At 44.0% G+C, this 12,410-nt stretch overlaps 1 protein-coding gene across 1 annotated transcript; it reads left to right on the top strand.

Annotated features, from left to right (window-relative positions):
• The first annotated feature begins 1,189 nt into the window (after positions 1-1,189).
• On the top strand, positions 1,190-7,062 carry LOC115176810 (G-protein coupled receptor family C group 6 member A). The gene is made up of 8 exons (XM_029737129.1): positions 1,190-1,498; positions 1,761-1,926; positions 2,067-2,201; positions 2,381-3,142; positions 3,786-3,998; positions 4,630-4,753; positions 4,986-5,290; positions 5,523-7,062. Exons 1-8 carry the CDS (start codon positions 1,302-1,304, stop codon positions 6,387-6,389), a joined length of 2,769 nt encoding a protein of 922 aa, XP_029592989.1. The 5' UTR covers positions 1,190-1,301; the 3' UTR covers positions 6,390-7,062.
• The last annotated feature ends 5,348 nt before the right edge of the window (positions 7,063-12,410 follow it).

Here is a 12,410-nt window from a genome sequence, read left to right as displayed (position 1 = left end):
CTACACCTGCTGTATTCGGCGCATGTGACAAATAACAACTGATTTGATTTGATTTCTAGCGAGGGAAAGATTAATGGAGAAAAGTACAGCGAGATATTTGATGAAAACCTGCTTCAGAGCGCTCAGGACCTCAGACTGGGGAGAAGGTTCAACTTCTAACAGGACAACGACCCTAAACACACAGCAAGACAACGCAGGAGTGGTCTCTAAACGTCCTTGAGAGTGGCCCAGCCAGAGCCCGGACTTGAACCCGATCAAACATCTCTGGAGAGACCTGAAAATAGGTGTGCAGTGACGCACCCCATCCAACCTGACAGAGCTTGGGAGGATCTGCAGAAAACAATGGAAGAAACGCCCCAAATTCAGGTGTGCCAAGCTTGTAGCGTCATACCCAAGAAGATTTGAGGCTGTAATCGCTGTCAACGGTGCTTCAACAAAGTGCTGATTAAAGGGTCTGAATACTTATGCAAACCTAATATTTCAGTTTATTTTTAATACATTTGAAAAATGTAAAAAAAACTGTTTTTGCTTTGTCATTATGGTGTATTGTGTGTAAATTGATAAGGGAAAAAACTATTTAATTAATTTTAGAATAAGGATGTAACGTAACAAAATGTGGAAAAAGTCAAGGGGTTCTGAATACATTCCGAATGCACTGTAAGTGTTATCCAAGTGTTTAAAAAAACACTTGGGTATTGTGAGAACATTTCAGGAAAAGCAGTGAGAACACATTTAAGTCTTTCATCTTCAACAATAAATGTTTATATTGTACTTCAGATAGAGATCAGCTGTGACTTACATTTGTGTGACTTGTCTGTCTGTCATCTTTAGCTGGAGCAAGTGAGTCAGTCAGTGTAGATGTCTGTCAGAGAGAGTGGGCTGGGCTGGGAGGGGGCAGGGTTATGCAGACATTAGATGAGATTAGGAGGAAGCAACAGGTGTGTTTTTACTGAAGATACTGTCAGGTCACTGTGTCAGTCTGCTAGAGGAGAAAACAGAGTGAGAGACAGAGAGAGAGAGAGACAGGGACAAAGTGAGAGGAAGGGAGAGAGAGAGAGACAGAGAGAGGAAGAGAGAGAGAGAGAGAGAGAGAGAGAGAGAGAGAGGGAGAGAGAGAGAGAAAGAGAGAGAGAGAGAGGGGGGGGGAGACAGTGAGAGGAAGGGAGAGAGAGAGACAGATAGAGGAAGAGAGAGAGAGCGACGGAGGCAGTGAGAGAGAGGGAGAGAGAGCGGGAGTGTGTGAGAGAAACTGCAACGAGAGACACCGAAATTGAGAATTGGACAGTACCAACAGAGAGGTGATGGAATCCATGGGTGATGTTCTCCACCTGTTAGTCATCCTGTCCTTGTTGGAGACAGGCAAGGCCAAAGTGGGAGACTTCAAAGCAGCAGGCGCTACAGCACCAGGAGATATCATCATTGGAGGGCTGTTTTCCATCCATGAGGGAGTGGAGGACTCCCCCAACATCTCAGCACCCCATGTATCACAGTGTGTCAGGTACAGTAAGTGCCAAAATAAGATTGGGTGTTGTAAAGAGATTCCTGAGGATTCTCTCTCTCTCTCTCTTTCTCTGTGGGGTGTGTGTGATTCTGTTCGCATGTATGACTAAGTGTTCGTGAGAAAGAGTTTATTTACTCACAGGTTAACCACAGACAGTGTGATGATCCAACTATGCTTTATGTACCTTACACACACACACACACACACACACACACACACACACACACACACACACACACACACACACACACACAAACAGGTTCAACACGGACGGGTTCACCCAGGCATTGGCTATGATCCACGCTGTAGAGTCGGCCAACAGATCCCCTGTCCTGACTGCACTAGGGATCTCTCTGGGGTACCGTATCCACGACTCCTGCTCTGATGTCACCACCGCTCTGAGGGCCTCAGCTGACTTCACACAGGTAAAGGCTCTTTAGCCAAAACGTTGGTCAGATCAATCCACAGCAAGTATAGATGAGTGTGTGACCTGTTCTTCATTTGTATAGTTTATCTTCCATTAGCCAGCATCTCATTTAAATGACGTACATTCTTTACTTCACAGGAGCCCACCACGGACTGTGGGGGAGGGGTCAACACCTCTAACCCTTCCTCGCCAATCATGGCCGTCATAGGGGCCTCTTCCTCTGAGATTTCCATCTCCGTTGCCCGGCAATTCAACCTTAAGCTCATCCCTCAAGTAAGCAGCCAAAACCCACCCACAGAGTGATGGTTGATGGACAGTAACAAAATAAATAATAATAAAGAACTGAGTTGTGTAGAATAAATGAAATAGACAGCAATGATGATACAGATGAATGGCCAAATCAATCCAACAAAATGTAGACAGAAATTCATTCTCTCTTCGAATCATCACAGATCAGTTATGCCTCCACTGCCATCATCCTGAGTGACAAGAACCGTTTCCCTGCTTTCCTGAGGACCGTGTCTAGCGACCTGTACCAGACACGGGCAATGGTCCAGTTGCTTAGCGACAGCAAATGGACCTGGGTGGGCATGATCACAACGGATGGAGACTACGGCCTCTCTGCCCTGGACAGCTTCGTCTCCCAGGCAACCGCCTCAGGGATCTGTGTGGCCTTCAAGGAGATCCTCCCTAATTCGCTAACCAGTCCTGACGGTGAATCAGCAATCAGCCAAGCCGCCGCAACCCTCAAATTGAACCCCAATGTCAAGGTGGTGGTGTCATTCGCCAAGCCTACTCAGATGATGTACCTATACCAGAAGCTGAGGGGTGCGTGGTCGGGGCTGGGGGAGAGGGTGTGGGTGGCCAGTGACAGCTGGTCCTCGTCCAAGGAGGTCTTGGGAGAAATGGACCTCCCAGATATTGGCAATGTGGTGGGCTTCTCCTTCAAAAGAGGGAACCTGGCTCCTTTCCATCACTACCTGATGAATCTGATTAACATCAATGATGTCATAGGAAACAACTCCTTCCTAAAGGAGTTCTACTCCCTGCCAAACAGGTCGGAAAACTCCGGGGTTTTGTCCCCAGCAGAGATCCTGCTACACAACAGCTTTGTCTTCAATGTGGAAATGGCTGTCAGTGCCATCGCCCATGCAGTGACTGATATCTGCAGCAAAAAGGACTGCAAGACACCAGGCACGGTCCAACCCTGGGAGGTAGCTACTGCACAATTCCTCATGTCTACAGCACATCAGACTGCACTTATATACTGAATCTCATCTAATATTCACTGAATATACCAAACATGAGGAACACCTTCCTAATATTGAGCTGCACTCCCACTTTTGCCCTCAGAACAGCCTCAATTTGTTGGGGCATGGACTCTACAAGGTGTCAAAAGTGGTCTACAGTGATACTGGCCCATATTGACTCCAATAATTCCCACAGTTTTGTCAAGTTGGTTGGATGTCCATTGGGTGGTGGACCACTCTTGATTCACACAGGAAACTGTTGAGCATGATATACCCAGCAACGTTGCAGTTCTTGACACCTGGCACATACTACCATATCCCATTCAAAGGCACTTAATAGCACACATACACAATCCATGACTCAATAGTCTCAAGTCTTAAAAATCCTTCTTTAACCTGTCTCCTCCCCTTCATCTACACTGATTTAAGTGGATTTAACATGTGACATGCATAAGGGATCACAGCTTTTATCTGGATTCATCTGGTCAGTCGATATCATGGAAAGGGCAGGTGTTCTCAATGTTTTTTATACGCAGTGTATTTTGGATATGGCTTGGGTCTATGGTATGTGAACTTACATATGAAAATGCATTTGCATTCATTCCAGGTGCTTGGAGCCCTGAAGGACAGTTGCTTTGAGCTGGAGGGGAAAAGCTACTGTTTTGATAAGAAAGGAGACATCAACCTGGGCTATGATGTAACCCTGTGGAGGTCTGTGAGAGGGGTCATCAACGTCCATGACGTTGTAGCTGAGTACCATCCACTCAACAACAGCTTCAGCTATACCAGCGGACACAGCAAAAATCTCACTGACCTGAGGGTAAGGGTAAGGGTAAAGGTTAGGGTTAGGATTAGGGTAAGGATTAGGGTAAGGGTTAAGGTTAGGTCTCAATCTCTTTTAGTCTGTTTGCTAGGCTGCCACACTAAGGTTCAAGTACACATCCATATTAACCAATCCCACTTGACATAGAGAGACACAAACACAAACAGGCCGGAATGTCAAAGAATCTACTTCTTCTTTCTCAAAGTGACTAAAGAAAACTAAACATACCTGTTTGAGAGACTTCTCAGCCGAACTGTAAAACAAGTAAAGATGGAAATTAAATAACTCCTAATCAGTGAAACAATGGACATTGTTTGAATGTGAAAACCACATACCTTGGCACATACTGGGAGCACCTGTCTGTTATCACACATTCCTGTTTGATCTCAGTGATGATCTAAAAAACAAAAAACACAAAACTCATAATTACCAGAGCATATAATCATTGGTTGAATAGTTTGAATACACCTGGTCTATTGAACACGGTTTTAAATCGCGAGGTAGTTTAAACTGTGCCCAGGAAACTGGCCTTACATGTAAAGGCTTGTTTGAATACTACTATTAATAGATTTCAGTCACAGTTTTCTTGGGTCAGCCATTTAAATTAGTGCATTGTGTCCCGGTGCAGGACGTGGTGTCTGTGTGCTCGCCTAGCTGTGAACCTGGGAAGTTCAAGAAGACTGCTGAGGGTCAGCACACCTGCTGCTATGAATGCATCAACTGCACTGAGAACCACTACTCCAACAACACTGGTTAGTTCTCCTGTACTGTCTCTCTATACACACCAGCGTACTCTATCTCTCCTCAGTAAACTGGTGTTGCCCTGTTGTTCACACAATCTTCCTCCATTTCTTCAATATGTTCCCTAAGATTTCCCAACACTGTTCTTATCTAAAAACAGTTAGTACTAGGCAACAACACGCATATTTCTAAATGCTAGACAGTTGTTCAAGTACTATCCTACCTTACAACCCTTCTCTCCAGACATGGACCAGTGTCTCTCTTGTGATACAAAGACAGAGTGGTCCCTGGAAGGGAGCTCTGGGTGTACCCATAAGACCCTGGAGTTCTTCTCCTGGCAGGATGGCTTCGCGGTGGTGCTACTGGTGCTGGCGGCCCTGGGTATCGTCCTGGTTCTCCTGGTGGGGGCTCTCTTCCTACACCACCACCAGACCCCCGTTGTGAAGGCTGCCGGGGGGCCTTTCTCCCAGCTCATCTTGCTCTCCCTAGTGGGAAGTTTTGTTAGTGCTGTGTTCTTTGTAGGTCATCCCAGCAGCCTACAGTGTAAGGTATGTACGATACACACAGTTTGGGAAACACTGCTGTAATGCACTGTCTGTGACATTGTCTGAATGTACCAGTGTTATTTTGTGAATTCATGGTTTATTGTGTGTGTATTGTTCTGAACCTTTTGCACCTTTCTGGTAAGGAATTCAGTTTGTAGACGCAAAGCTAATTTAAATACAAAGAGATAGTACATTTCTGTCTCAATTTCGCATATCTTCTCATCTCATCATCAAGGTGCGCCAGGTGCTGTTTGGCCTCAGCTTTACCCTGTGTGTTTCCTGCATCTTGGTCAAGTCCCTGAAGATCCTGCTGGCCTTCCAGCTCAACCCTGACCTGAAGGACGTTCTCCGCCGCCTCTACCAACCCTATGCCATCATATGTCTCTGCATGGCCCTACAGGTCCTCACCTGCACCCTGTGGCTGGTCCTGCAGAGCCCCCAGGAGAAGGCCACGGTCTTCACCACCACTGTGTTGGCCGAGTGTGATGAAGGCTCCCAAGTGGCATTTGGTGTGATGCTGGGCTACATCGCTGTCCTGGCGCTCGTATGTTTTTCCTGCGCATTTAAAGGCCGCAAGCTGCCACAGAAGTACAACGAGGCCAGGTTCATCACCTTCAGCATGCTCCTCTACCTCATGTCCTGGGTGATATTCGTGCCCATCTACGTGACCACCTCTGGGAAGTACCTGCCAGCAGTGGAGATGGTGGTCATCCTCATCTCCAACTATGGCATCCTCAGCTGTCATTTCTTCCCCAAGTGCTACATCATCCTCTTCAAAAAGGATCACAACACCAAGAGTGCCTTCCTGAAGAACGTGTATGAGTATTCCAGAAAGGGCATTACTGACTCTAGCTCTGTCTCTGAAACTTCGGTCTCTCAGACAGAAGACAAGTGCATCAGTCACCCTTACTCCATCAGTTCACCTTCCTTCTTTATGTCTACCACACCAGTAGAACCCAGAGCACCTCAGAACTGCTGGTCCGTTGACCAGAACATTCAGAGCATTGACACTGCAACCCATTGCACCGTCGTAGACCATGGAGTGTTTTTCACAGGTCAGATGACTCGACCACACCGTCTGAGGAGAAGCATGAGCCTATGAGTGGAGTGGACCAGTGTCTGGAACCTTTACATCTTATGGTACATCACACGGTGTGTCTCTGTGATCCTCTCTTTGGTTTGACTGTTCCCTTTTTGCTTAGTCTATTGCATGTTTTTTACATTCAAGGCAATATAGGTAACACTTTATTTGACACTTATATGGACATGACAGTGTCATAAACAAACAAACTGTCATACGGTGTTATATTAATCTATCAATATTTGTATTGGTTAAGCGTCAATGGTGTACAGGGTTGATTTATTTCTGAACTGCATATGATTTCTATACTGTGTGAAATGTTCTAATTAAGCATCATGGAGGATGTTGGTTTTTGCTATAGATATACCGTGATGTTGTGTGTTGGATCCCTGAATAGGCAGTTTCTATGTGTAATGTGTACAGTAAACAGCATTTCTATCTATTATGGGAGCCGATGCAGCAGGATACAAACAAGATATTACCTTTCATATTGAAAACAAGTCTACGATGAACACTATAGTTGGAATTTGTTTCAGTTTCTTAATGCATACCTGGTTTGTCACTGGACGTTATTGAAGTTCTTACATATTTCTAAATACCTTGAAATCTATTTCCACATTATTCATGTATATTATGAAATGTATATATTCACATTACTTTGTGTACAGTATATTAAAAGTTTGAATGTGCAGTTGACTTTCAGTTGCTGTTTCCATGCTCTAAATACACGTCCATTCAATTACTTACCCATTTAATTTGTTATGGATACGTGGGACGGTAGCGTCCCACCTGGCCAACATCCGGTGAAATAACAGAGCGCCAAATTCAAATTAAATTACTATAAATATTAAACTTTCATGAAATCACAAGTGCAATGCATCAAAATAAAGCTTAACTTGTTGTTAATCCAGTCACCATGTCAGATTTCAAAAAGGCTTTACGGCGAAAGCAAACATGCGATTATCTGAGGACAGCGCTCAGCACACAAAACATTACAAACAGTTAGTAGATTAGTCACGAAAGTCCGAAATATGAATAAAATTAATCACTTACCTTTGATGATCTTCATATGGTTACACTCCCTAAACTCCCGGTTACACAATAAATGTTAGTTTTGTTCGATAAAGTCCCTCTTTAGATCCAAAACCCTCCATTTTGTTGGTGCGTTTTGTTCAGTAATCCAATGGCTCAAATGCGGTCACAACGGGCAGACGAAAATTCCAAATAGTATCCGTAAAGTTCGTAGAAACATGTCAAACGATGTTTATAATCAATCCTCAGGTTGTTTAGCCTAAATAATCGATAATATTTCAACTGGACAATAGCGTCATCAATATAAAAGAAAAAACAAGAAAGGCGCACTCTCGGTCGCGCGCAGAAACCAGCTCTGAGGACATCCCAGGGTCCACTCACTCAATGTTGTCATTCTCCCTCATTTTTCAGAATAAAAGCCTGAACAATGTCTAAAGACTGTTCACAACTAGTGGAAGCCATAGGGAACGCAATCTGGGTCATAACCATTTATATGGTGGATAGGCTTTCAATGGAAAAACACCAATTTCAAAATAATGGCACTTCCTGGATGGATTTTCCTCAGGTTTTTGCCTGCCATATCAGTTATGTTATACCCACAGACATTATTTTAACAGTTTTGGAAACTGTAGAGTGTTTTCTATCCAATCCTACCAATTATATGCATATCCTAGTTTCTGGGCCTGAGTAGCAGGCAGTATACTTTGGGCATGCTTTTCATCCAAAATTCCGAATGCTGCCCCCTATCCTAAAAAGGTTTTAAACAGGTGTAACTTCTCTCTCTCTCTGTGTCTGTTGACATCTTGACACCGTATCTGCTTCTTCTCACGGTCTGCTCTGTTTGCAGAGCCCACCTGATGAGCACACCTATGCTGTCTCTTTAGGCTGCAGGCCTAATGCCACAGTGACACAGGAAGAAAGAGAGAGAGAGAGAGAGAGAGTGCTCCTGGCATTTTCCCAGTGCCCAAACACACGTGTTTGTAGTAACTGTATGTACACTGAGCTCTTCCCTCCATAGTCTGGAGCCCTGTCCTTCAAAGCTCAAATATCCTGGGCTAAACAGTAGTAGAACATTCCATGAAGGAACTCTGGGCTGCTGCTCTGCTGCTGAACAGTAGTCTCAGAAACCTGACCCTAGGCAGCAGCAGAAACTAGGGTCTGGTTTCAATGACAAACTCTTTTGGCAACTTTGATAAGAGAAAAAAAATTCTGACAGACAACTCTCTCAACAAATCACGAGGAAGACATGCCAGAACGGCAGGATTTGAAACCAAAGTTTGCAGGGAAATCCTTTGCAGTGGTTTTAGTGAAAGTAGTTGATCCAAACTAGCCACATAACTTATTCAAAATAACCTCTGTTATCCCCATCTTGCTAGCTACTATTTTAGATTTTAAAAAGAGTCCGTTATTGAAACTAGACCATAGTCACTGCTGAGAACAGCATGTCTGCTCTATATCTCTATGTCTTTGTGGTACAAGGGCTGTTTGTAGACCAGAGAGCACATTTCTGTGCAAACGGATAGGCCCAAATCCATGATAGTAACTGAAGAATCTAAAATCGTCCATTGACATCAGTGCATTAATAACAATGTTTGAGTTAAGTGCGCACATCTGAAGATATGTTTCATCTCCTCTCTGTTGTCTCCTTCTCATCAGTAACTCCAGTGAACTTCCACTCCTGTCCCTGCCATTGTCACCAGACTTATCAATCATTTCAAGCTGATGTTGACTTTGGCCATGTTCAGAGCATCAACACCGTGTATCATGGGTAAATTGTGACTGACTGATTGATATACTGATATACTGATATAATAATGAGTGGTTATTTATGACGCAAGGTGATTTGTAGATCAGTCTGTCTCGACTCGCCTTCAAAGTTGGCTTCAATGTTAAACGCCCTCTTTCACTTGACCAAGTTTTTGAGGTGTGAGTCATTGAGGAGATGTTGAAACTTCGGTCTGTCCTAAATTCCACCAAACAACAAGTGATGATGAAGACTGCACAATCACTGGAATGAGGAAACAAACTATTCACTATCTCAAAAATCAAAATCTGAAACCCATAGACATGCATGCATACCGACAGACATTCAAAGAGCCACACGGATAAAAAGATTCATAAAGATAATAACAGATCGTTATGATCGGTCTGCTAGAGTGAGATGATAACAGCTTCTGGGAAATCTACTGTCATGTAGTTTGTTCTACTCAGAGAATTTCAGGGGGGGGGGTTGAGACAGAGCAAAGAGGGATAGAAAGAGCGAGAGAGAGAGTTGGTGAGGCAGAGAGAGGATAACGAGTGTCCCTGGGGATAGTGTCTTGTGGTAGCCTTGAGTTAGAACTACAAGGCAAAATATGCAATCTCTGTAGACCTAATGTCATGATGTGCACAAAAATATGCTTCCACTATTGCAATAAGCACAATAGACAACAAAGTTTCCTTTGATGGGAGCAATTTTGAGACACAGAGTCTGTGTCTGTCTAGCTGTGGTAAACAGTGTGAAGTGAAGTTGTCGTTGTTGTTTTACAGTAGATGCCTCCAGTACTGTGACGTATGACACTCTCAGGTAGACTCCTACCGGTTTCTTCTCGTGATCACACTGAGGTTGAGTGAAGTGAAATGGCTGGGGGGTGGAACTGGATCAGCTGCATAGACAGCACCCACACACAGAAAGTGTCTGGAGGTATGCTTCCTTCTGTCACACATAGGACTAATGCCTCCTGGTAATGAATGCACTGTTACCTCAGACAAAGATGTTCTGATAACAGGGCCAGGACCAGACTTCTAAAACCAGCTGCAGTAACAGCCACTGCTAGTCACCTTTAGGAACTGTAACAGGCTAGACAAGGTCTATTGTAAGGTCCTCTGTGTGTGTGTGTGTGTGTGTGTGTGCGTGCGTGCGTGCGTGGAGCGTCTGTCTGTTTTATAAATTAAACAGACAAGTTCCCTGGAAACCATTATTGCTTTTGTGCAGAATAACCCTACGAGGTCAAGTCAAAATCTCCTCAATTCCATCCACCAAGAGACCTTACATTATGTCTAAGATAGACTTTTATGTATTTTTTCTTCATTATTTTACAGTCAAGTCCACATGAACCCCTCATAGAAGAGCCAGACAACAGCTCCATGAGTATGGCCAGCTTCACTCACAGCCCTCTGTGGTCTATTGGGTTAAAGGAAACAGAACCACAATGGTGGCATGATACGCTTGTCATGTTTTAGGGAAGACCCAGATGCAGATAGTTTTGAAGTAACACAAGTTTATTACTAGAACAGGGGACAGGCAAAACGGCAGGTCAAGGGCAGGCAGAGATCAGTAATCCAGATCAGAGTCCAAAAGGTACAGAACAGCAGGCAGTCTCGGGGTCAGGGCAGGCAGAGTTAAATAATCCAGTGTGGTGTGGTGGGCAAGGTACAGCAGAGCAGGCAGGCTCAGGGTTAGGGCAGGCAGAATGCTCAAAACCGGGAAAACTAGAAAACAGGAACTATAGAAAAGACAGGCGCAAGGGGAAAACCACTGGTAGGCTTGACGAACAAAACGAACTGGCAACAGACAAACAGATAACACAGGTATAAATACACAGGGGATACTGCGGGGAGATGGGAGGCACCTGGTGGGGGGGGGGGGGGGTGGAGACAAGCACAAAGACAGTTGAAACAGATCAGGGTGTGACAATGCTAAATCACCTAAACTAGGGGATTCTGGACACAATACCCCAGAAGTTCTTATGGCCTCTGTATCAAAGCCGAAACAAAAACACAAAAAAAACATTTCCAAATGGGAGAGAAATAAATCAACCTAAAACATAAAAATTATTTCATCCAATTGATCAAACATGATAAATATTAGAAAACACCTTTTTTTATGTCTGACAAAATGTAGCATTAAACAATTTCCATCTCACTTAAATATATATATATATCATTTCCATCTCCTTGGATCAATTAACATGGTCCTCAAAATGTACACATTATCTACAATTTTCATAAAACATGTCAATAGTAAAGAGCCGTTCTGTGAGTTTGTGTGGCCTATCACTTTGAAGTTGAGCTGTTGTTGCTCCTAGACATTTCCACTTCACAATAACAGCACTTACAGTTGAACGAGGAAGCTCTAAAGTCACTGAGCTCTTCAGTAAGGCCATTCTATTGCCAATGTTAAACTATGGAGATTGCATGGTTGTGTGCTCAATTTTATACACCTGTCAGCAATGGGTGTGACTGAAATAGCCAAATCCACTAATTTGAAGGGGTGTCCACCTACTTTTGTATATTTAGTGTATATACAGTGGGGAGAACAAGTATTTGATACACTGACGATGTAGAGGTCTGTAATTGTTATCATAGGTACACTTCAACTGTAAGAGACGGAATCTCGGTCCCGTGTGGCTCAGTTGGTAGAGCATGGTGTTTGCAACACCAGGGTTGCGGGTTCTTTTCCCACGGGGGACCAGTACGGAGAAAAAAAACTGTATGAAATGCATGCATTCACTACTGTAAGTCGCTCTGGATAAGAGCGTCTGCTAAATGACTAAAATGTAAAAATGTAAAACAAATATCCAGAAAATCACATTGTATGATTTTTAAGAAATGATTTGCATTTTATTGCATAACATAAGTATTTGATACATCAGCAAAGCAGAACTTAATATTTGGTACAGAAACCTTTGTTTGCAATTACAGAGATCATACGTTTCCTGTAGTTCTTGACCAGGTTTGCACACACTGCAGCAGGGATTTTGGCCCACTCCTCCATACAGACCTTCTCCAGATCCTTCAGGTTTCGGGGCTGTCGCTGGGCAATACGGACTTTCAGCTCCCTCCAAAGATTTTCTATTGGGTTCAGGTCTGGAGACTGGTTAGGCCACTCCAGGACCTTGAGATGCTTCTTACGGAGCCACTCCTTAGTTGCCCTGGCTGTGTGTTTTGGGTCGTTGTCATGCTGGAAGACCCAGCCACGACCCATCTTCAATGCTCTTACTGAGGGAAGGAGGTTGTTGGCCAAGATCT

The sequence above is a fragment of the Salmo trutta genome, chromosome 37, assembly GCF_901001165.1.
Source record: "Salmo trutta chromosome 37, fSalTru1.1, whole genome shotgun sequence".
In the NCBI taxonomy this organism is placed as follows: Eukaryota; Metazoa; Chordata; class Actinopteri; order Salmoniformes; family Salmonidae; genus Salmo; species Salmo trutta.
This window is presented reverse-complemented; position numbering and strand designations above follow the sequence as displayed.